We start from the raw sequence: 25924 nt of genomic DNA, 5'->3' as shown, positions 1-25924 counted from the left end.
TACATTACATTAGTAGAAGACCAAGGCATAACAACTGTAGAGAGAATACAACCGCAATGTATCTTATGTTCAGTTCAAATGAAAAGAATGATTTAAAACTGAAGCTGTCATTGAGGCCTGTGGGGACCATGATGCTGCAAACATCTGTTTTTGGGTAAGATGGTTTGGAGTATTACCCCCTCCTCCTCAAAGTTATTTTTAATTGAATATCGATGTGGAACAGGACAAAAAAAAACATAGTTTTCCTGTTAAGCGAACCCCTAGGCATTCATGTGACATAAAACACACTCCAATATGCACTAAGTCACAAATGAAAAACCAAGAAGGTTGTGTATTAAAAATTAATAACAATTGTAACATGAATGCCTCACACTGGGGCGACAAAATACTATAGCATAAATGCATTAATTAATATCAAATATGTGCCAACAGTTAATATAAACATTTTATAAATAAAAATATGCATCATGAACATGTGAATTGGTACAAAAGATAAAGTAGAGCCATTGCAAGTTTTATTATTACATTACATGTCATCTAGCAGACACTCCTATCCAGAGAGACTTACAGTGAACTACCTACAGGGACAATCTCTCTGGAGCAGCTCAGGGTTAAGTGCCTTGCTCAGGGGCACAATGGTGGCAGCCTGGTACTGAACTCACAACCTTCTGATGTCCTGTTTGGAAGCCGTACCACTAGATCAGGGGTATTCAACTAAATTTCTAAAAGGTCCAGTTAGAGAAAATTTCCGCGAGCAAAGGTCCGGAGCATCATAATGTCTAACTTGCGTTATGAATTAGTGTGATATATATTGAAGTAGCCTAGTAGCTGTATCAACGTCAAATCTAATAAAGAAAGTACAATTTTAAAACATTTCGACAATATTTATTGTCACTTAACATTGAACTACACAGATATATATATATATATATATATATATATATATATATATATATATATATATATATATATATATATATATATATATATATATATATATATATATATATATATATATATATATATATATATATATATATATATATATATATATATATATATATATATATATATATATATATATATATATATATATATATATATATATATATATATATAATACTGTAGATATAATACTGTAGATATGTATAGTGTTCTTCTCGGGCTTCATTTAAAAATAAAAAAATAAAAAACTTTTGTGCATCTTAAAATAAAGTGCTTAATTTTAGAAAAATAAAATAAAGTGTAGCAGCAGCTTGAGTTTCACTTTTTCTTTAACTGTTTCACATCTTGATTTAACTCTCAACCAATGTTAGAATACATCAGTCTGAACACATCTTAACAATTGAACAGTTTAACCCAGACTAGCACATCCTGGGTTAAACTGTTCTCTGTGGCTGATGATGCTGACAGGTGGCCTATTTGCTTTATTTTGTCACAAATCAAAATCACATTGGGCACTAGTGCTTATTTTCTGTGACCTCAGACTTGAGTGGGTATGTTTGGTCAAAAACGTTGTGCTTTGTCTCATAGTGGCGTTTCACATCACCACTTCTAATGAGCACCACGGTCTCTGAGCATATGAGACACTGGTGTTGTGCTCCCAGTGGGAAGGATGAACATGAATGAGTCCATTCTGGGTTGAAAGCTCTGTTGACTTTTCTCTTCTTGGAGAGCGCCATGAGTAGTTATTCTTCTCTCCATGTCTGCCGCTCACTAGTCTCTTCTTCTGTGTTTCTCTCCCTTTCTCCGTCTTCTCACCCTCCATTAAATAATAGTATTTAACGTACAAAGGGAATAATGTCTTAATTTGGGAGGTTACTACTGAGTTTCTTGACTCTACTCTTGACTAACTACACACACAACTAATAACTACTGAACAGACATCACAAATAAATGTGACGATGAAGGAGTTCCCTCTGTGCCCTTCTTCTGCCTTTGCCGCTTCCTGACTAAGAGTTCAGATTAGAATGTAAAATTGAAGTCACCAATATTCACTACTTTTGATGTATTGATACATTGGACACACTTAAAGCTACCATCCAAAGATGAAGCCTGACTTATTGAAAGATGTAACCAAATAGTCTTGCAAGTAGCAGTATGCTACACCCCAGGCTTACACCTAGCGGAGATAATGAACTTTGGGACCACCAAAGCTAATCAAGCTAATTGTGGTAGCAAGAGTCAATATCTTCATGATTTCAGTCCCTTTGGACAGAATTATTTGAATTAACTTTTAAAGGATTTGATAGTGTTGTATTCATCACAGAATACGTAGATTGTGTACATGACAAAACTTCATATTCATCATGTCACTGATATTATAATCTCTATGCACTATATACATTTTAATTTAGCACATATTTATTAGAGAAGTTTACAAATGAAATATTGATTTATGTGTGTGTTCCAGGAGAGCCAAGCTATCTCCTTGGTGTCGCTGGCCAATGTTCTGGGTGAGGGTCATCCACACAGAGGCCTCCGCAGGCAGCCTTCCCACTCAGACGATCCGGGCTCCGAAAAAGGTGGCGCAGGTCAGAAACGGCAATCTCACACATTTCACTGTTAGGCTTCAGTAATGTGTCTAATAGTGTTTGACTCATGTTATCTGTTTTCTTCTTAAACACTATAGCAGAAAAGTCCAGCTTCTCTGACATGTCCACAGCTAAATACAAGAAATCTCGCTCTCTCTCCACCCCGCTGGCTGTTACAGGTATACACGCACAGTATAATATTTGCTTTACTTTCTCGTCTGGGTAGAACATATGCAACTCAGTGAACTATGTTAGCTCTGGAACCCTGGAACATGAAGAAAAGTAGGCATAACATTTGAAGAGAAACATTTAGAACATTTGCAGCTTGTTTTCCCCTCTGATTAGATGAAGTTTATGTTGAACAAGTGTGTCAGTTCCCAGTATTTTTGCAGATAATCAATAATAACTTGTTACTACTATGAAAACAAATCTCCAATAATTTCCCACTTCTGCAATTTATGTGATTGCTAATGTTCTCATACGCAAGGTCCACTATGCAAGTTCTATGCTTATATAAGGATTAAGACCAAAATCCATCAAACAAGTTGCCAAACCGGAATCAAACTATTTGAATTTTTAACCATCAAACTTGAAATTAAGTCACTAGAAAGGAAAAGCTTTCAAAAGATATCTGAGTTGTGAAGAAACATGAAACATCAGTTTTTAACTACTGCTCCTATTAAAACCTGCACCAACTGTAGCAACAGCAAGTCTCTACACTACAACACACACTGCAGCCTATGACACACATTGGCATAGGGAGATGCTTGTCCATCTGGCTATAATAATCATGTCAATGATTTTTGTTGCTGATACTAAACCCTGATACGCAATATGATGACTGAACCTTTTTTTGTTATGCAGGTGAAATGTCCCTCGGCCTCAACAGAGTATATGAAGGGGCTCGAGTTGCCAAAGAGGACACTCTGCCTCAAAGTCCTGTGAAGGTCTCTCAATAAGGATTTTCTTTCTTGCACTTGCTGCTCGTTTGAATTCTTGGAGCATTTACACAAAGATATTTTAGACTAGTCTATAGTGCCTGCTCTTACATTTGCTCCTAAATTAGTCATAAGCATGTTGGACTGTTTTTCTAAAAAAAAGTATTGTTTTTACAATCTAAGCCAGAAAGGTTTGCCACCTTTGCCGTAGACTAAGTCTGAACTAAGGGACATGTTTTCCATTTAGTTTAGTTTAGTTTGGTTTTAGTTCAGTTTAGTTTTAGTTCAGTTTAGTTTTAGTTCAATTTAGTTTTAGTTCAGTTCAGTTCAGTTTAGTTTTAGTTTAGTTTAGTTTTAGTTCAGTTTAGTTTTAGTTCAGTTTAGTTTTAGTTCAGTTCAGTTTTAGTTCAGTTCAGTTTAGTTCAGTTCAGTTTGGTTTAGTTCAATTTAGTTTTAGTTCAGTTTAGTTTTAGTTCAGTTTAGTTTCAGTTCAGTTTAGTTCAGTTCAGTTTGGTTTAGTTCAATTTAGTTTTAGTTCAGTTTAGTTTTAGTTCAGTTTAGTTTTAGTTCAGTTTAGTTTCAGTTCAGTTTAGTTCAGTTCAGTTTGGTTTAGTTCAATTTAGTTTTAGTTCAGTTTAGTTTTAGTTCAGTTTAGTTTTAGTTCAGTTTAGTTTAGTTCAATTTAGTTTTAGTTCAGTTTAGTTTAGTTCAATTTAGTTTTAGTTCAGTTTAGTTTAGTTAAATTTAGTTTTAGTTCAGTTTAGTTTAGTTAAATTTAGTTTTAGTTCAGTTTAGTTTTAGTTCAGTTTAGTTTTAGTTCAGTTTAGTTTAGTTCAATTTAGTTTTAGTTCAGTTTAGTTTTAGTTCAGTTCAGTTTAGTTTTAGTTCAATTTAGTTTTAGTTCAGTTTAGTTTAGTTCAATTTAGTTTTAGTTCAGTTTAGTTTTAGTTCAGTTCAGTTTAGTTTTAGTTCAGTTTGGTTTTAGTTCAGTTTAGTTTTAGTTCAGTTTAGTTTTAGTTCAGTTCAGTTTAGTTTTAGTTCAGTTTAGTTTTAGTTCAGTTTAGTTTTAGTTCAGTTCAGTTTAGTTTTAGTTCAGTTTAGTTTTAGTTCAGTTTAGTTTTAGTTCAGTTCAGTTTAGTTTTAGTTCAGTTTAGTTTTAGTTCAGTTCAGTTTAGTTCAGTTTAGTTCAGTTCAGTTTGGTTTAGTTCAATTTAGTTTTAGTTCAGTTTAGTTTTAGTTCAGTTTAGTTTTAGTTCAGTTTAGTTTTAGTTCAGTTTAGTTTAGTTGAATTTAGTTTTAGTTCAGTTTAGTTTAGTTCAATTTAGTTTTAGTTCAGTTCAGTTTAGTTTTAGTTCAGTTCAGTTTAGTTCAGTTTGGTTTAGTTCAATTTAGTTTTAGTTCAGTTTAGTTTTAGTTCAGTTTAGTTTTAGTTCAGTTCAGTTTAGTTTAGTTCAATTTAGTTTTAGTTCAGTTTAGTTTAGTTCAATTTAGTTTTAGTTCAGTTTAGTTTAGTTCAATTTAGTTTTAGTTCAGTTTAGTTTAGTTCAATTTAGTTTAGTTCAGTTTAGTTTAGTTTAGTTCAGTTTAGTTCTCCTTTAGTCAAGGCAATTTAGGGGGATCGCAGCCACACAGCAGGGTAATTGGGGGTTAAATACTTTGCAGCAGTATCTGTGATTAGAGGATAAAGCAGCTCTCTGTTTTCCTGCCATTGATTTGGTTTAAGGATTAAATAAATATTGATGTAGACTTAGACTATACTAAGAAAAATAATACTTATTTTAGCAGTACACTGAAATATTACACTCTAGATTTAATGTTTAGTTTGTGGTTTAGTGTCTTTCTAAAGGGCATAAAGTCTCAATTACACTTTTCTGTCTCCTCAGTCTATCCTTAAGAAGAGTGTGACAATGCAGCACACTCCATCTGCTGTTTATCACTATAGTGATGCTGGAGGAGAAAATGTCCAGCATAATAAAGTTAATGCCATTTTCCAAGCTGCCAAAAAGGATCTGCTGAGGGTCATCCAAATACAGGTAGCGTACAAACTTTATTTGTCTGTAAGATTGTTCAACACACAAAATTCACCTATTTAAAATATTTGATCCTAATTCTTGTTTTACACATGGAAAAATGTAACAGTGGAATATTGTTACGTCTGCTAAATATTATACTAATAATAAACATAGTTTGTTTAGGTAATCTGGCAATAGTCTTGTAATTATGAATCCATGTTTGGTGAGGCAGCTATAACTGGATACTTCAGACAGCCTGGTGAAAAGACATTTCCCTGTGTTTATTTTTTATCAGGACGCCAGTCTTCTGGAAGGGAGGGTGAACCTTCGGCAAGTCAAAGCCGGTACTGTTGTGGCTCGCCAGGGAGACCAGGTGAGTGTGTTGGGCCGACACTGACAGAAACTCACGTCTCAATGTGTTGCTCTTTGTAGGAGGTCTTTGCATGTGTATCTTTTAATAAACAGTGGCCAGGTTTTCCACACTATGACACAGCTATGTTAGATTATTTATTCTTTGACTGCTAAATTATGTATTTTATTCTTATATGAACATAATTTGCCTCTAGAGCAACAACATCCCCGCAATTTACACTTAGATGTCAACTGTGTTTCACGGGTACAAAATTAGCACCAGTCACCCGCCACATGCAGGTAAAATATGCAAGTGGCCATTAGATTTGCTTTATCACCAACCAAAGAAACAATAGTAGGATATTGGGATTCACTAGTGGAAAAAAAACGCTATCACCTGTAGATCAGTGGAATAGTGTTTCATTGGCAAGGATTGTGTGTGACGTCACCAGAGTGCATATAGAAAGGGTCTTTTGAAGCCTAAGGTGCCACTGATTGAACAGCAGTTGATTTGTCTGAAGTTTCGTAAATCAGTTAACAAAAGACAGCCACACAGGAACTACACAAGACACAGAATCATTATTTGACAAATATTCTCTGCACTTTGAAATAACTTATTTTCCCCAGGCTTCTACAGGAGGTGCCACATTCCCTTCCTTTTTTCACCTCTCTTTACTCTTTCTTACTTTTCTTCTCCAAATCCCTTCCAGGATATGAGTGTGGCATTTATCATCTCGGGGGTGCTCCATGTTTACCAGCGTATGATAGACCGTGAGGAAGAGACCCTGCTGTTTGTCTCCCACCCAGGGGAGATGGTGGGTCACCTGGCTGTTCTCACGGGGGAGCCCCTCATCTTCACTGTCCGAGCTCACAGAGATTGCACCTTCCTCTCCATATCCAAGGCCCACTTCTATGAGTAGGATCAAGCTCACACACAAAGCATTTAGTCATTTTCCAAAGTGGGTTCTTCCCATCACTCCACTGGGATGCAAACAAATACGTGTTTTCAACTTTGCAGAATGATGCGCGAGGATCCCAGGGTGGTGTTAAACGTAGCTCACACTGTGGTGAAGAGAGTGTCACCTTTTGTCAGACAGATCGACTTCGCCCTGGACTGGATGGCTGTGGAGGCTGGCCGTGCCGTCTACAGGTATCAACTATATGGAGCTGTTGATGGGCTTCTTACTCAAACAATTAAAATCAACACTAATGAGATATATTTTAATAAACTTATTACACCTTAAAAACATTTCTTTGTTCAGCTACTTTTGGAGACACTAGAACAACTAGTAAAATGATACAACAAATAAAATAGTCAATCTGTTACACTCATAGTCGTAGTTTTATTGTTGATTTCATTGATTTTGCTGGTGCTTTGTTGCTTATTGTATGTTTTTTGCTGATCTTGTGTGATATAAGGTGACCTTGAGTGACATGGAAAGTGCTGTTAAATCAAATATAAATGCATATAAGTATTTGAAATAAAAATAAATGATAACTAAATTAATATAATGTGGGAAAATGTTGGATTTAGTTGTTTTTGATTGACTTATTATTTTTAGACAGGGAGACAAGTCAGATAGCACCTTCATCGTGCTAAGTGGCCGACTGCGCTCTGTCATCGCAAAGGATGATGGGAAGAAGCAGCTGGCTGGAGAGTATGGCCGTGGGGATCTAATTGGTGTGGTGAGTGGTCAGAAACTGCTGACCAGACACAATCTAAAGATTGGGGACATTGCAGTAAAACAGCTGTTTTGTGGCAGGTTGAGGCTCTGACCCACATGAACCGAGCCACCACGGTCCACGCCGTCAGGGACTCCGAGCTTGCTAAGCTACCTGAAGGGGCTCTGAACTCCATCAAGAGGAGGTATCCTCAGGTCGTCACCAGGCTCATTCATCTGCTGGGACAGAAGATCCTGGGCAACATGCAGCAGGTCAACGGACCTCTAGCTGGTAATTACTTCCCTTTTTGTTCGTGTGTGTCAGGATGGATCAAGGTTATATTTTACATTAGTTTAGTTTAGACTCTTTGATTTGATTTCAGTTTAGTTAGTTTCCAGATTGCGCATTCAAGTTTTAGTTCCGTTTCCTTGTTTCAGAAAGTTTTGATATATTTAGTTTCAGTTTTACAGTATTTTTTGTTGTTTTTGTTAGGGCCAGGTATATTGTCTCAAAAGTATGTAGATACATATATGTACAAAACACATGGTTGGAAAACTGTGTAGGATTGGCCATATTGTTTAAATCTTTTGATTTGGTAATTAACTTGAGTCCTCTTTCACTTTCAGAAGACAAAGGCATTAGAGCTGAGCTGAAAAGTTTGGTTAAATGGCATTTGATCTGCTAGAATATTTAAATCATGTGCTTGTTATTTAATTCAACAAGACTAGACTGCATGTGAAAAACAATGTTGATCAATTGTGAAGCATTTGCGTCATAGTTAGTCTGTTTAATTTCTGTGATTCAATGTCACGAGAGTTCAAGCTGTCTCCTTTCTTCGGTAGTGATATATTGCAACTAAAAAACTAAAACTTGCATTTATACAGATTTATTTTCACCAGTATATATCGTTTAGCTTTTATTTTCTATCAAGTTGGTGAATATTCGTACTGTATTTTATATTGCATATATAGTTATTTTCTGTCTAAAATATCCAATGAGAAAGCCACTTTTCTGCCCTGCAGCTCGTAGTCTGGCTCTCCACACCCCCACCAGCAAGTGGGATGCTGGGAATCCAGCCTCCAACCTGTCCACTGTGTCCATCCTGCCTGTATCTGAGGACGTTCCTCTCACTGCCTTCGCTCTGGAACTGCAGCATGCACTTAGTGGCATTGGTACACTCATGCACACGCACACGCACACACACAGTGCTTGCTCTACTTATTCAGGTTACCTGAAGAGGCACTCAGTGCTTCACAGAATGTGTTCAACATGAACAACGTTCATTTTCATACCACTTTTTTATGGGAAAAGCCATGATAATGTGTAACCATATTTGTGTTTTTTGCATATTTAGGTGAATATAAGGCATCAGTAATTGGTTTGGATTATCACAAAACAAAACTTTTCTTTCTGCTTACCCCAGTGAGCAGAATGAATCAGATTCAGTATTTAAAGCCCCCACAGCCATAGTCCTCTCACAGAGCGGTATTCACTCATGTTGCTGTTTAGACCCCTATCAGGACGCTGTGGGTGTGTGCACACTGTGCTCGGCGGATATCTTCCTCACTCCTCTGTTAGTTGATCTGTTGTTTTCTGTGTTAGGGCAGGACGATTTGTGCTGTTACCAATGGCTGTGCTCCATTTACATAGCGGCAAGGGTGGGGAAATACATTTAAATGGAGTGCAATACATATGAGGAGACATTACGTTGAGTCTCTATTAGCTGATAATCAAACAGCAGCAGGGCTTAGAGATGCTGCGGTGAACCTCAATCTTTTCACAGACTTTGAGTGTTAAAAAAGATTTAGGATTCAGCCACAGCATGTTTGTTTATGTTACTCCTTCTTTCATCAGAAACCATGTTGAAACACATTCAGTTTGGTTTTGTAGGTTAATTGTTCAAGATGAGCTTAATCAATTGCTTTCACATTTCTATATTTTTATATAGGTTGTATTCGTTGATGATATGTTTTTGTTATTTCTGATTTATTTAAGAGTTCGGTGACATGTTTCATTTTGATGGACTTGGAATAGTACTGTTTGATTCTGTGTAGTACTCTTTACTTAAAATCTATTAAATAAAGAAAGTCTTTGCACAGTCCAAGTTCAAGGCATTACCAAACTAGTGACAATGGTCACTACAAATTATGCACAGATAAAGATTATATACAAAAGTAAAGACCTACTACTAACTGAATGTCAAAGGCAAATTTACAATCACATACTGATCCACTTCTAGGGACTGGAAGGGTCCACTTTAGAATCTGCACCGTGATACGTTGTACTACATTTTCATTCACAGCACTGTCATAGGTCCTGTTTTAAAAACTATTTTGATGTGTTTCTGTTTTTTGAAGGCCCCGCTCTACTCCTGACCAGTGACATCATCAAACAGCGCCTAGGCTCTGCTGCTCTGGACAGGTACACATTTGCTTGAGTGATAAAAAGTCAATAAGTAATAAGTTCAGATTGTTGTCCTATGAGGCATTGCTGATTAGTATGTTTGGTTCTTTCTGAAAACAAGATGTTGATTTAAAACAGATGTCAATATTCACAGCAATACAACTGTTCCTTAACTTTAAGAGTTAAGAACTTCATAAGAAACAGACACATTTGTTTAACGGATGTTATTTAATTTACAGTACAGTTATATACATAAGGTAACGGCTAATATGTTGCAAACTATCTCATATTTGTACCTATTTTTTTTAAGTGTCCATGAGTATCGTCTGTCCAGCTGGCTCGGGCAGCAGGAGGACATCCATCGCATCGTCCTCTACCAGTCTGACTCTGGCCTCACGCCTTGGACCCAGCGCTGCATCCGCCAGGCTGATTGCATCATCATTGTGGGACTGGGGGAGCAGGAGCCCACCGTGGGTGAGGTCAGTTTACAATGCTTTATCTTCTGTTTTACTCTAAATGTGATCATAGTCTAGCGATTGAGGCCATCATTTCATGAGGAAAATGTTTACTGAGGTAATAAATCCATTGAGGAGGAGGGTCATTTCTATACAATCTGACTTTTTGCAATGAGTGGAGCCGCCCCCTATTGGATATCATTGAAGCACCATGGAGAAGAAAGTTTTGTCAGAAGTGAGCTTAGTTAATTTATGCACAGTTACTGTAGGTCAAGGAGGCCAACCCTTCTGGAGTTACATCTTACAGTACAGTTAAAAAAACAGCTGTGTCTGTAATGTTTGAATTAGGGCTGTCGAATTAACGCGTTAATTTCGATTAATTAATCACAGAAAACATAATTAACTCAGTCAAAAATATTAACGCAGATTAATCGCACTCCGATGCATCTCCCCCACCCCCCGTCTCACGGAGCTCTCACAGCAAATATTGATATATGCGATTAATCGCAATGAATTAATCACAAAGCTTGTAATTAATTAGATTAATTTGTTTAATCGCTTGACAGCCCTAGTTTGAATACAAATCTGCCTTAAAAGACTGGTCACTTTGACTTCAGCCATTCCATCACTTTATGAAACACCATTCTGCAATAGATGTCCACAATGAGTGGAAGCTATCAGCTTCTTCTCTTCTTCTCTACCTGTAGTTGGAGCGAATGATGGAGGGCAGTGCAGTTCGTGCTCAGAAGCAGTTGGTGTTGCTGCACAGGGAGGATGGCCCGCCACCCAAAGGGACGGCCGAGTGGCTGAACATGCGGAGCTGGATCTCCAGACACCATCACCTGTCCTGCCCCCGCAGGGTGTTCTCCCGGAGAAGTTTACCTAAGCTGGTACTAATCACCAACCAAGTCTTTTATAGGCAATTCTATCCCAGTTAGTAAATACTTCATAACTCTCTGTGTGTGTGTGTGTGTGTGTGTGTGTGTGTGTGTGTGTGTGTGTGTGTGTGTGTGTGTGTGTGTGTGTGTGTGTGTGTGTGTGTGTGTGTGTGTGTGTGTGTGTGTGTGTGTGTGTGTGTGTGTGTGTGTGTGTGTGTGTGGTTTTTAGAAAGAGTTATACCAGCGTGTGTTTGAAAAAGGTCCAGATCGTCATTCCGACTTCTCTCGTCTGGCCAGGATCCTGACCGGGAACAGCATCGCCCTTGTGCTGGGTGGAGGGGGCGCCAGGTACTGTGGCTTTGTCATTGTCAGACTTAACCTAAAGGAGCAATTATATACCATGAAATCACAATGTATACTCTTTTGAGAATTCTGTGATATTCTTTGAGAATATTTTTGTAATATGTAACATTTCTAAACGACGAGACATGTTATATATGTTGTTGAGTTGTGTGCTTACAAACCCAAATGTTTCCAACAACTTTCAAACCTATAGCAATCTGTCATTTTAATCAAGGTAACAGTCCGTTTCATTGGACGCCTTTGAGCATGTGCCAGCATTGGTAGTCTTCCAGACGCTTTCATAAATGTACTATTTTTATTCAGTTTTAAGCCACATTTGTACGATACACTATTTAGATCTTGGTCTTTTTTTACCTATACTGTATCTATTTCAACCCGAAAAAGGATGTTTGTCAACGGAACCATGGATCCTAAGTTATTAGAGAAACAAGCTGAGCAAATGTTAGCGATTACCTCGCAGCGCCTCCATTCCGTTTCTGCCCACACACACACACACACACACACACACACACAATATAGATTCTAATCAGCACCACATGGACAGCAGCCAAAGTGACATATTCATCAACGCTAATCTAACAGTCTGTCCTGGACTCATCTGAAATAGATTTAGCCAGCCCACACTAACAAATCAACACAAAGGTAGACACAGGTACACAGTATGTCCATATGTATTGAACAAATAGCTATAAAGAAAAGCACAGTTACTCATTACAGTACTTAGTAAACCTGTACTCACCCATTAGAAGTTCTCTGTACGGGCCAAACTAGCATTTCCCAGGAGGCCTTCTTTCTTCATAACTTTTGTTTTCAAACGTTAATTTAATGGCTTTCAGAAGAAAGCCATTAAATTAAGTAAGTGATGGGTATAAATTCTGTTTATTTTCTAATAAAACATGCACTTTTGGAACATTTAAAATCTAAGGAAATCGAGGACAGAATATTCAGGAATCAAGGACGTACCGAAAAGAATGTGCGCTGTTCTGTGACCGTCTGCACAAATGTGTGTCGAACAAAGGGGTCATATATAGCAGGAGCTTTGAGTCGAATCTGTGTGTGTCGCTGTGTTAAAAGGCAGATTCACGATTAATGCGAGTTGGTAACGTGTATGATAATGGTGCCGGGTTCAGAAGATGGTTAGTGTGCATACAACTCTGTCTGTGTGTACAATACAAACACATCACCTGGTGAAACAACCTCTGGTTACCCATTAGCTCAATACAACAGATTACAGTTCAGTGAATAAAAACCAAATCAACACATGTACATACATTTACAACAGTCTACAGTTCTATGCTTACTTGCCGAGTAAAGTTAATGTATACTAAATAATATACTATGCCCAGTGGAGGTTCAGTTCATGGATGCAGAGGCTATTTAGCTCTCATCTGTTAGCTTTCTTTAAGATGAAGAAAAGCAGGCTGCTGTCTTTGTTGTTGTCTGTTACAGCTCGATCAGCTGTGCAGGACGGATGAGTTATCCTGCAGAATACAGTTAGCGCCTTGCTAACTACTTGTTGCTCCTATTGTCTGATTATCCTTTTAAAGTGCAAGAATCATGCAAGTACATCCACTTCATCAAATATACTGATCTACATGCTTCATTTAGAACATTTTTTAATGGGCATTGGAGATGATAGGCGTGACATGACATTTACCTGGACCAGAACCTGCGCCGCCTCCAGGGTGAGGAAGGGACTTATCTTTGTGATGTTGTGGAGATTGTATCTGCAGGAGTGGGCTGCCACAGAGATGTTAGCAGCAAAGGACAGCTGGTTTCACAGTGTCACACAGTCATTGCGGTCTGAGTCGGGGACACCACAAAGTTCTCCATGGTGATGGAGAGAGATGCCTGCCCTGGAAGGTTTATCTGCAGGTACAGACATCCACTGAGAGATGTCAGCCAGACAAGAAGATATTTATTCTATCACCTGATTTTATGACCGGGGATAAGACAGAATTGGTTGAGTGTCGTCTGTCTAGCTGTGGTCGGAAAAGCCATGTGAGTTAATAACAGAGCCAAGTGATTTGATGTAGAGAAAAAAGAGGAGTGGACCCAGTAGTGAGGCTACAAGGGTCAGACACAGATTCTCTCCAAGTTATCCTGTTACGTCTTAAGGTAGGACGTGAACAGGAAGGGTGTAGAGCTGATACTCTCAGTTCTTGGAGGGAGGAGAGGAGGCTCTGGTTGTTCACCGTGTCATACGTTGCTGGAAGGTCCCGCAGGATGACGACGTAGGAGAAGAAGCCTGCCCTAGAAGTGTGGAGTTCCTCTGTGAAGGCATGGATGGCAGTCCCAATTGAGTGGCCTGCCTTGAAACCTAACTTAAAGAGCGTTCATTTGTACTGTTTTAAAGAGTTAGGAAAACAACAAGTTGGCAAAGAAATATCGATGAGTCGAGTGAGGAAAAGAAGGACGTCAGGAGCGATAAACTGAAGAAGGTGAGAGGGGAGAGTGTCAAGAGGGCAGGTGGCTGGGAGGTAACCAGGGCTAGTACCTCGTTAGGAGAGAGGGCTTAAAATGAAGTTAGAATGGGAGATGAAGAGGTGGATATAGGACAGTTGGTGTCAGAAGTTGGTGAGGAAATGAGGAGCATATGTCTTATATATTTTTCTACAAAGTAGTTAACAAAGACACTCGGCAGAAGAGAGGAGGGAGGTCAAGGAGGGTACAGAAGAGGATTTTGTGGTTGAAGAGATAAGATTACATTTTAGATTGAAAGAAATAACTTTTAGCTGCAGAGAAAGGAGACAGTGTGTGTGTGCCTTCTTTCATCTACGTAACATTGCAAAAATAAGACACATCCTGTCTCAAAATGATGCAGAAAAACTAGTCCATGCATTTGTTACTTCAAGGCTGGATTACTGCAACTCATTGTTATCAGGTTGTCCCAAAAAGTCGCTTAAGACTCTTCAGTTGATTCAAAATGCAGCGGCACATGTATTGACTAGAACAAGGAAACGGGATCATATTACTCCTGTATTAGCTGCTCTGCACTGGCTCCCGGTAAAATACAGAATAGAATTCAAAATCCTTCTCCTGACTTACAAATCAATTAATGGTCAGGCTCCAGCATATCTTAAAGATCTCATAGTACCTTATAAACCAACTAGAGCATTACGCTCCCAGACTGCAGGGTTACTTGTAGTTCCTAGAGTCTCTAAGAGTACAATGGGAGCCAGAGCCTTCAGTTATCAAGCTCCTCTCCAGTAGAACCAGCTTCCAGTTTGTGTTCGGGAGGCTTTCCTTTTTGATAAAGCTTATAGTTAGGGCTGGCTCAGGTTTGCCCTGGATCAGCCCCTAGTTATGCTGCTATAGGCTTAGACTGCCGGGGGACACCTCCCTGCTCTCTTCCTCTCTCCTCCCCTCCTTCCCCTCCCTCCCCTGTCTTCTTATCCTTTCTTCTCCCTCTCTATCTGTATGCATTTATGTAATTGTATGTTACTAACTCACCATCCGGGGTATCATCCCCGGAGTGTCTGTCTCTCATGTGGCAGGTTGCCTCTGATAAAGTTTACGTCAGGATCATGAATCGTGACAGCGCCTGCTGACCTGGTCCTGCTGGACACCGGGAAGCCTTTTTGACATTTTCCTGGATTCATCCATACTTTCTATTTCTTTTTTTTTCAACACAACATAATTTCTGTCAAATGTTGTATTTGTACTATGTTGTTTATCCTGTACACACGACATCTATTGCACGTCTGTCCGTCCTGGGAGAGGGATCCCTCCTCAGTTGCTCTCCCTGAGGTTTCTTCCATTTTTCCCCCTTTAATTTTGGGGTTTCTTTTAGGAAGTTTTTCCTTGTGCGATGCGAGGGTCTAAGGACAGAGGGTGTCGTAACCTGTACAGTCTGTAAAGCACACTGAGACAAATGTATAATTTGTGATATTGGGCTATACAAATACATTTGATTTGATTTGATTTGATTTGAAGAGATCAGTAGGCAAGAAGGTCCTCAGAGAGTTTGGACTTTGCCATTTCCTTTTTGCTGTGTGTGTGCCCTCTTGACTTTAGTCCTTTGTTTTTTTTCCTCAAGTCTGTTTCTCTTTTCGATTCGCTAAAGTTGAACAGCCAATCTCAATTGTCAAATACGCATGTTGAATCGGCGGCAGAGTGAAAAAGTGCAGACGGTGCAGGACACACCACAAAAACTAGGCCAACAGACGCTCACCAACGGCTGGACATTGAGCGTTTGCCGATAATCGGCTTATTGTGCCTTAAGATATGAAGAAGTGGTCAGTGGCAGTTCCTGGTGAATATCAGAATGAGTTGGTATCAAGCTTTGTGGGAGAGGGGGAAGTCACAGAGAGTACAAGCAGGAGGCCATATTCAGGGATGTTCGATAAGAGGATGTTTAATTTCTCAAAGAATTCTCAGTAGTAGTACAATATATATGAGTAACAGACACAACAAGACATTTGAAAAGAAGAAGTGAAATGTGGAAGCAGGTAGAGAGAAACATCTTCATTTGGGTGAGATTAACAAACCAATACCACCACTTCTGCCGGTGGGTCTGGGTGTGTGGGTGAGGTAATAGGCCAAGGAAGGGTGGTGGTGTTCTCTGGTGTGATCCAAGTCTCAGTGAGCGCAAGAAGATTGCAAGGTGGCGTAGCCAGAGACTCTGTCTTGCTGTCGGCTGACTGGCAGTTCCATAGGCCCCCTGTGACAAGGTTTGGTGTGTTTGGAGTTTACAGTGATGTTGTGAGTGTCTATGTGTTCTGTAATATCCACAAGATGAGTGGAGGACAGGAATGAAAGTATACACATTTCAGATAAGGAAAAGGTATTTAGACAAAGGGGAGATCACTTTGCCGTGATGATATTAACCTGACGTCTCACTTACCTCCCACAAAGGATTTGCCACATTATATTATTCAGCATCCGGGGCATCATCCCCAAAGTTTCTGTGTCTCTCATGTGGCAGGTAGCCACTGATAAAGTTCACATATGGATCAGGAATCATGGCTGTGCCTGCTGCCCTGGTCCTGCTGGACACCGGGAAGCCTTTTTGACATTATCCTGGATTCATCCTTTCTTTTTCTTTTTCGATCACATCATCAGTTCTGTCACATGGATGTTGTATTTGTACTATGTTGTTTATCCTGTACACGCGACATCTATCTGTGCGTCCTGCGAGAGGGATCCCTCTTCAGTCTCTCTCTGAGGTTTCTAACATGTTCCCCCTTTAATTGTGGGGTTTCTTTTAGGAAGTGTTTCCTTGTGCGATGCGAGGGTCTAAGGACAGAGGATGTCGTAACCTGTACAGTCTGTAAAGCACACTGAGACAAATGTATAATTTGTGATATTGGGCTATACAAATACATTTGATTTAATTTATATCTTGTGTCAATTTTGCAATTCCACTCTGACAAAAAATAACTAAACACAAATCTCTTACAGTATTATCCCACTTAATTAATGCTCAGAGCATGGGACACAAGACAAAAGTTATTAAGTTAAAATATCAGCCTTGGCCTAACCTTTTTGTTAACTTGACCACTTCTTTCAGAGGCATCTTTACCTGGTCTTTCTATTAGTTTTACTACCTGACAAAATGTTTTATGTTCTTGCCATGGTGAACACTAAAGAAACCTTTGGTGGTTGTGCACAATCACTGAACCCTTCTGTTACATTTATGATACTCTGGTAAACAATCAGGCTAAGGTTCACTTGTGTACGTGTAATGTGTTATTTCCCCCACAATCTCAAAGGAATCAAGTCAAACTGTTGAAATATGTGTAATAGCTTACGATATATCATGTGATGTTATTTGATGGAGGACTGTCTCTTTTCAGGGGTTGCTCTCAAGTTGGTATTCTGCGGGCTCTGAACGAGGCGGGGATTCCTGTCGACATGGTGGGCGGCACGTCCATCGGCTCCTTCATGGGAGCGCTGTACGCTGAGGAGAAGAGCAACAGTCGCATGAGGGTCCGGGCTCGTGAGTGGGCCATGGTATGTTGACATTATACTGAAGATAGGAAAGCACAAAAACTTCTTCTTTTTGAAAAGATGAATATTACAATTCAGATTTATGTCATTATTGTTAAAAAGCAAAGGTTTTCATCAAGACTATGAACTTGTTATTATGACAAACGCTCTAATATTTATCAAGACTCATCTCTTCTTAACATTTTGTGATTTCTATTTCTAAAAGAGATTTCTTTGGGAAAGCTAAGTTTAATACACACTTTTTTCATTTCCCTTTGTAACTTCTTTTCTTCCTCAGGATATGACCTCTTTCTTTAAGAAGATCTTGGATCTGACCTACCCTGTTACCTCCATGTTTTCTGGAGCTTCCTTTAACTCCAGCATTAGCTCTGTGTTTAAGGGCAAACAAATAGAGGTAAGGTGAGGGGTTTCTTTAATACAAATGATTCAAAAAGAGAGCTACACAAGGAGACGGTACATTTTTTTACAAGGAAACACTAATGAGATGGTATCTTTCACTAATAATGGGCTGATGCTTTATTACTAATGTTATTTCTGTCTGCTAGGACCTGTGGCTGCCGTACTTCAACATTACAACAGATATTACAGCTTCCTCTATGAGAGTGCACACTGACGGTCTGTGCACCTTCAAACTCTTTTTTTCTTTTCTTCATCTTCAAATTTTATTTAAAAAAACATCCAGCTACCTATTGTTGAAGATTGCAAAATATGAATACATTTACATTTTTACAAAAAACGTTTTACTGAATTAAATGAAGCAAATGGTTACCTGGAGGGTGGAGAAACATGGGCAGAAAAGTGAATGTGTATGCAATGGAATATAAATAACACTCTTATGGTGCTTTATATCTTGGATATGTAATGTAAAGCATGTTGTTATACTGCTTAAAGTCAGCTATCTCTTTCTACTACGTCTTTATATTTGTCAACCTGTTAACCACTTGTCTCTCCTCTTAAGGTTCGTTGTGGCGGTATGTCCGGGCCAGTATGTCACTGTCTGGTTACCTGCCACCGCTCTGTGATCCCAAAGATGGACATTTACTCATGGACGGAGGGTACATCAACAACCTGCCCGGTGAGGGACTTAAGAGGGTGGTATTTTCACTGCTTGTGCTTGACATGAGTAGGAACTATATATTCCATAAAGGCCCTGTCACACATATCCGTATGACAGAAACGTATGCCGGCGCATACGAAATATCGGCAATAGGTTGATATAAATTAAGGGTATGTTGTGATCGTTTGAAGGACGCAGACGATACGCCGAACACACCAAACATACGGCCCTGTCACACAGTTCCGAATGGCAGAAACATGCCGGCGTATATGAAAATTAGCTGAAAATGTGTCAGTCCAAATACGTCCAACTTTTCCAGCGGTGTTGTATCTGATGTATACATAACGAATACATAACTCATTATTATACGTATGTCAAACATTGATCGCGTATCACTTACTTATTTAAAACGTATCAGAGCGTCTGGCCAATGGAGCTGGAAAAGTGCCATCTGGTTCACGTCATGCTGATGCTGGAGAACGGCTAACATGCTGAACGCTAGCTGTACTGTAGAAACACGTGTAATAAGTTACTCCGTCGTCAGGCATAATGTTAACATAGGGTAGGAATAAGGTATCCACTCATTATCAATAAACTGGCTGTAGGATTCACCGTCAGCCGACGTAGCCTATATCTAACGTATCTCTACCTGTATATCCTCTACAACAGCGGTCCCCAACCTTTTTTATGCCACGGACCGGTTTCATGTAAGACAATATGTTCGCGGATCGGGGGGGTTTCTTCGCCTTAGCGACACGGTTAGTCACTAAGTATGACACTCTCTGTGCACTCGCATGTGTTGATGTGGTGACCATCAGTAATTGTTTATGTCCTTCGTGTTCATGTTTTTTTTCTTTAAAACAACTCCATAGACTTGTCTTTTAACGCCGGGTCCCAACCCGTAAATCAGCCATGTTGGATGATATACACAACCAAGACGGCGCCTGTTCGCATGCGAGTTGCTGCAACGCTTCGTAATTTTCTTTGTATTTAAACGTCTAAGATTGAAAGAAAATGCCAATCGTGTGCGCAGTGTATAATTGTGGTCATAACACTACTCGTGACCCAGAGAAACGGTTCTTTAGATTTCCTACAATCATCAAAAACAATGATCCACAAAAGAGGGATGAATTACTGTCTACCGAACGCCGTAAGCTGTGGTTTAGCAACATAACTCGTGAGGATTTAACAGAAGAAGAAGCACAATTCACCCGTGTGTGTGGCGTCCACTTTATATCTGGTAAGAGCTCATGCTAAAGCTATGTTTTCAATGTTCACGTTAAACATTTGTGCTTATGATATACCCGAACACTGTAAGACCTTACTTCTCCATATCGCTGACTGGTAAATAAGGCACTTTCTTTACATGTGATGGCAGCCATTTGCTCTTTTCTCCTGTGCATGTTTTTGTTTTGCTTATTCTTGAGACTACTTCACTTGCGAAAAGCAAAGCACCAATGTGAGAACATGCTTCACTTACTCCAGCCATACAATCACAGTGTGCGAGGATAACATCGCCGCTCTTCTCACTCACAAACCACGGCTTGAGCGGTGTATCTCGAGCTCTTTGAGAGTGATTTACACGGGCATGGACGAGCACCCTGTCATCTTTCAGTGGTTTGGTAAGAAGACTACCAACCCAGCCAGAAACAAAGAAATTATAAGCATCTAAGCTCTTGTATGCCTTCATTTGTGCGTTGGTTGCCCACGACGTTTGTAGCACAAGGTAGTTCACAATATCCGGATATTCAATCGGCGGTAATGAATCTAAATCCTCAATATAATCCGACGGCTTTAGCGTGTACGGGTCACGGCCGCAGATTTGGACTTTTTCTCTGAATCTTGCCTTTGCAGAGGACTCCAGAGAGTCAGAATACTTTGAAGAAGTCGGAGTTGTATTGCTGTTGTTGTTCGCTTTAGACGCCATTGTTGATTTGTATATCATCCAACATGGCGTTGCACGCATACGTCACACAGTTTTGTCACGTGTTTGCACACTATCTATAGAGGTGTTTATTGCTACAGGTGGACTCCTGATGTTGTCTTTTAAATGTCTCCTCGTTGGGTCTTTTCCCTTTTCCAAAAAAGCTCTTTAAAGACGTTTGTTTAGCCTCATTGTTGCTTGTGGGCTTATTTTTTTTAAATTAAAGTATCACGTGACAGACGAGCGTCTGGACATGTGACAAGAGTGCCAAATGACCCACGGACCGGTGGTTGGGGACCACTGCTCTACAATACAGCCCAAAACAAAGGGACAGTTAAATCGGAGTTCACTTCAGAAAGGGAAACTTGGTTGTAATGTTTGACTCAACGAAACCAATGATGTGAGACGGATGCTGCCGTCCACCATGGTGACACTTTTTTAAAGAGATATTTAAGAACCTTCATAACTCTCAAGTGATGGCATTTGGACATTTGGTCTCAATCCAAAAAAAAACAACAGTAGGGGAAACTGATCCTTTTACAGAGGCATCTTTTAGACTAAAGAACTTTGACTGCAATGTAAGAAACATGTGGTCTTTCATTAGGTGTACTTCAGAGTACTCCACCGATTAAGCAACCCAGTCCTATAACACCGTCAGACTCACAATGGGCAGTTAAAACAAAAGATCGATGCTGCAGTCTTTTTGTATTCCACACACTCTTCTTTGTCAAAACCTGCCGCCTACATTACCCACAATGCAACTCGACCGTTAACAATTTAGCCAGAGATTTGGATGTGTTATGCTAGTAGCAGCTAATATAGCCTGGAGCCTCATACAGAGATGAGGAGTTACAGAGGACTTTCTAACTTCTAACCCCAGGATCCTTTTTCTTCAGTCTTCAAGCTCAACCAGTGCTGACTCGAGTGACATCACTTGAGGACATTTAACAGCAAAAGACTCTATACAACCGGTTTCACATATGTAGTAGTATTCCCCAACACCTGGAGTTAAAGTTAAAGTTAAAGTTTGGAACAATAGCATCCATAGCTAATATTTATCAAGAGTTTAACGGTCAAAAGCTCAGCTGATCAGAGTAGAATAATAAGAAGTGTGTGGGTGCTCTGTGATCATTTTGACTGACTGCCAACATAATCAAACCAAAACCCCAAAACATAAATCTCTCATGTAAAAATTACCAAAGCAGTTGTAACTTTGCCACATCATGTTAGACCTCATCGCTCACAATTAGAATCCCATTGAAAAAATGGGTGATCAGGGCCTGAGAGAATAAATGTGTTTGTCTCATTTGATATCTAGCTGATGTTGCTCGCTCTATGGGGGCCAAGGTTGTGATTGCAATTGATGTTGGAAGTCGGGATGAAACCAACTTAACCAACTATGGTGACACCCTGAATGGCTGGTGGCTGCTGTGGAAACGCTTCAACCCGCTGGCTGAGAAAGTCAAGGTACACTTCCATGTCAGAGGTCCTCTGTAGTTATTGTTCTAGCCATTTATCAAAAATAATATAGAAATGTAAATGGGAAAATGTCAAAGTTATCACCTGCTGAACTTATTTTAGAGAAATAGTGGAGAACTGTACTCTGAATATTAGTATTGGCCTTCGCAGCCCTGTTCCACTCAACTCCTTTTACCTCCCAGGTCCTGAACATGGCAGAGATCCAAACCCGGCTTGCTTATGTCTGCTGTGTGCAGCAGCTGGAACAGGTCAAAGAAAGTGAATACTGCGAGTACATTCGGCCACCCATTGACCACTACGGCACACTTGAGTTCGGAAAATTTGACGAGATCGCTGTGAGTTCCCCCTCTGTTCTTCAATGCTATTGCCCATGTGTCCTCCATCTGATGGCTTAGAATCTCCCTCTGACCCTCCTTCACTGTGGCTGTAGGAGGTGGGATACCAGCACGGAAAGACATTGTTTGATGTGTGGAAGCGCAGTGGTGTGGTGGACAGCATGCAAAAGGACAGACATCAGGAGGAGTTCCACAAGACCAAAACTGGCCATGTGAGTGCAAACTACAGACACTACTAACCTAGACTAGTTCAGAGTCCTGATGGCTAAGGCTGTGTTTGCCTGTCCCTGCTGCCGTACCATACAGTAAGAGAAGATGCGGTGGCAGACTCAGTGATGTCTGAGTAGAACAGAAGGAGAAGCTGTTGTTCGATCCAGTAATGTTTAAGCTGTCTAGGAAAGTGAAGTCGTTGTTGAGCCTTTGCAATGATGTGTTCAGTGTTAGTTTTCTACTTCTGGGTATAGAGTCAATGGCGGTGATGTGCTAGCTTTACAGTAGTAGCGAATCACCTGGGTAATGTAAAAAAGTCCAAGGGATTTCAAACATGGTGCCATCAGCCTATTTTACCACCTGGTCTTATTATCCCCCAGATTGACTCAAGTATTCATAAGTTACTCTTATTAGTTTGCGGTAAACAAGCTCTGATAAACCAACTGTACGCTCTGTGTCCAGCACCAAACGGCACACGGACACAGATAATAAGTGAACTTAGTGAAGCATCTAGCAGCTAAAGACAAACATATTATTATATAAATCATATTAATCAGGTAACTAGAAGCATGTGTGCACTAGCTGGCAGTGATTCTGTTCATGCACCATCAAGGCCTAACAATTATGTTGAATGCAATTCCTGGCTTATGGTCCTTCGAATGAATGTTTTGAAACTTGAATTGTTCACATGCTCTATTATTGGTGCATTGCTACCTTCTGAGACGCTTTAATGCCATCAATTACAGTATTTATTGCAGTACCTTCCTCTACACATCACCTTGTGGTATGCAAGATATAAGCAGAAAGCTTCATACTAAATGTACGCTTCAATTCCCAAGTGGTGTCATGGCAAAGCATTAAATGATCAAATAGGTGAAGTAACTGCACTTCTATGCTTATTGATGCCAATTGATGTCTGTTCTAAATGTATCATCAAAAGGAGTGAGAATACAGTGAGATTGAAGCGGATTCAAAGTCTTCTTTGGAGTGATGCACTTTGTATCTTTCAGGTGGTCACCTGTCCGAACGCCTCCTTCACAGACCTGGCAGAGATAGTGTCCAGAATCGAACCTGTCAAGACTACTGTGATCGATGGTTAGTTAAAATATCTATATATATGGATATATAGATATAAATATAGATCTATATAGACCATATGTTCATCAGAAGTTTAAGGATAAAGTGGGCAAATTCAGCTCAATAAATTGGAAGAATCTCGTTTAGTCTGGTTAGATCATCTTAAAACGTATAAGAAGGCTCTCCGTAATGCCAGAGCAGCTTATTACTCTTCCTTAATAGAAGAAAATAAGAACAACCCCAGGTTTCTTTTCAGCACTGTAGCCAGGCTGACAGAGAGCCACAGCTCTACAGAGCCTTCTGTTCCTATATCTCTCAGTAGTGACGACTTCATGAGTTTCTTTAACGATAAAATTATAATTATTAGAGACAAAATTAATCTCCTCCTGACCTCAATTGGTAATGACTTAACTTCAACTGTTGGAATTTTAAAATCATCTGTAACTCCTGAAATATATCTAGACTGTTTTACTCCAATCAACCTTAACCAACTAACTTCAACAATCTCATCGTCTAAACCATCAACCTGTCTTTTGGACCCGATTCCAACTAAACTGTTTAAAGAAGTTTTACCCTTAATTAACACCTCGTTATTAAATATGATCAACCTGTCTCTATTATCTGGCTACGTACCAAAATCCTTTAAAGTAGCTGTAATAAAACCACTTCTTAAAAAGCCTAGTCTTGATCCAGAGGTTTTAGCCAACTATAGGCCGATATCTAACCTACCCTTTCTCGCTAAAATCCTTGAGAAAGCAGTCGCAAAACAGTTGTGTGACTTTTTACATAATAATAGTTTATTTGAGGTTTTTCAATCTGGATTTAGAGTTCATCATAGCTGGTGAAAGTTACCAATGACCTTCTATTGGCATCAGACAAAGGACTTGTCTCTGTTCTTGTCTTGTTAGACCTCAGTGCTGCTTTCGACACTGTTGATCATGACATTCTACTACAGAGACTGGAACATTGTGTTGGCATAAAAGGAACCGCACTAAGCTGGTTCAAGTCCTATTTATCTGAGCGATCTCAATTTGTACTTGTTAACGATAAATCCTCCATGACAGCCAAAGTCAGTCTTGGAGTTCCGCAGGGTTCTGTACTTGGACCGATTCTATTCACCTTATATATGCTTCCTTTGGGCAATATTATAAGGAACCACTCTATAAACTTTCATTGTTATGCGGATGATACCCAATTATATCTATCAATTAAACCAGATGAAACCAATCAATTGGCTAAACTTCAAGCATGCCTTAAGGACATAAAAACTTGGATGTCTAGCAACTTTTTGATGTTAAACACAGACAAAACTGAAGTTATTATACTTGGCCCTAAACGCCTCCGAAACGCATTTTCTAATGACATAGAAGCTCTGGATGGCATTAACTTGGCCTCCAGCACCACTGTAAGGAATCTTGGCGTCATCTTTGATCAAGATCTGTCGTTTAACTCCCACATAAAACAAATCTCAAGGACTGCCTTCTTTCATCTACGTAACATTGCAAAAATAAGACACATCCTGTCTCAAAATGATGCAGAAAAACTAGTCCATGCATTTGTTACTTCAAGACTCCAAGCATGCCTTAAGGACATAAAAACTTGGATGTCTAGCAACTTTTTGATGTTAAACACAGACAAAACTGAAGTTATTATACTTGGCCCTAAACGCCTCCGAAACGCATTTTCTAATGACATAGAAGCTCTGGATGGCATTAACTTGGCCTCCAGCACCACTGTAAGGAATCTTGGCGTCATCTTTGATCAAGATCTGTCGTTTAACTCCCACATAAAACAAATCTCAAGGACTGCCTTCTTTCATCTACGTAACATTGCAAAAATAAGACACATCCTGTCTCAAAATGATGCAGAAAAACTAGTCCATGCATTTGTTACTTCAAGACTGGATTACTGCAACTCATTGTTATCAGGTTGTCCCAAAAAGTCGCTTAAGACTCTTCAGTTGATCCAAAATGCAGCGGCACGTGTATTGACTAGAACAAGGAAACGGGATCATATTACTCCTGTATTAGCTGCTCTGCACTGGCTCCCGGTAAAATACAGAATAGAATTCAAAATCCTTCTCCTGACTTACAAATCAATTAAAGGTCAGGCTCCAGCATATCTTAAAGATCTCATAGTACCTTATAAACCAACTAGAGCATTACGCTCCCAGACTGCAGGGTTACTTGTGGTTCCTAGAGTCTCTAAGAGTACAATGGGAGCCAGAGCCTTCAGCTATCAAGCTCCTCTCCAGTGGAACCAGCTTCCAGTTTGTGTTCGGGAGGCAGACACAC

General features: G+C 39.6%; 1 protein-coding gene across 1 annotated transcript in view; it reads left to right on the top strand.

Moving 5' to 3' along the window:
• pnpla7b (patatin-like phospholipase domain containing 7b) overlaps positions 1-23653 on the top strand; it is a 30726-nt gene extending 7073 nt beyond the window's left edge. Inside the window, exons 12-33 of the mRNA XM_029440571.1 lie at positions 2414-2534; positions 2633-2713; positions 3399-3481; positions 5356-5505; positions 5780-5857; positions 6546-6751; positions 6854-6985; positions 7398-7521; positions 7599-7788; positions 8520-8669; positions 9855-9918; positions 10211-10379; positions 11063-11245; positions 11463-11581; positions 17395-17551; positions 17826-17942; positions 18094-18163; positions 18507-18623; positions 21848-21996; positions 22191-22343; positions 22439-22555; positions 23564-23653. Of these exons, the coding sequence (XP_029296431.1) occupies positions 2414-2534; positions 2633-2713; positions 3399-3481; positions 5356-5505; positions 5780-5857; positions 6546-6751; positions 6854-6985; positions 7398-7521; positions 7599-7788; positions 8520-8669; positions 9855-9918; positions 10211-10379; positions 11063-11245; positions 11463-11581; positions 17395-17551; positions 17826-17942; positions 18094-18163; positions 18507-18623; positions 21848-21996; positions 22191-22343; positions 22439-22555; positions 23564-23653 (2820 nt within the window). The remainder of the gene's footprint in view (positions 1-2413; positions 2535-2632; positions 2714-3398; positions 3482-5355; positions 5506-5779; positions 5858-6545; positions 6752-6853; positions 6986-7397; positions 7522-7598; positions 7789-8519; positions 8670-9854; positions 9919-10210; positions 10380-11062; positions 11246-11462; positions 11582-17394; positions 17552-17825; positions 17943-18093; positions 18164-18506; positions 18624-21847; positions 21997-22190; positions 22344-22438; positions 22556-23563) is intronic.
• The last annotated feature ends 2271 nt before the right edge of the window (positions 23654-25924 follow it).

Source organism: Cottoperca gobio, chromosome 9, assembly GCF_900634415.1.
Source record: "Cottoperca gobio chromosome 9, fCotGob3.1, whole genome shotgun sequence".
Lineage (NCBI taxonomy): Eukaryota > Metazoa > Chordata > Actinopteri > Perciformes > Bovichtidae > Cottoperca > Cottoperca gobio.
The sequence above is the reverse complement of the archived record's forward strand: the minus strand, read 5'-3'. Positions and strand labels throughout refer to the sequence as shown.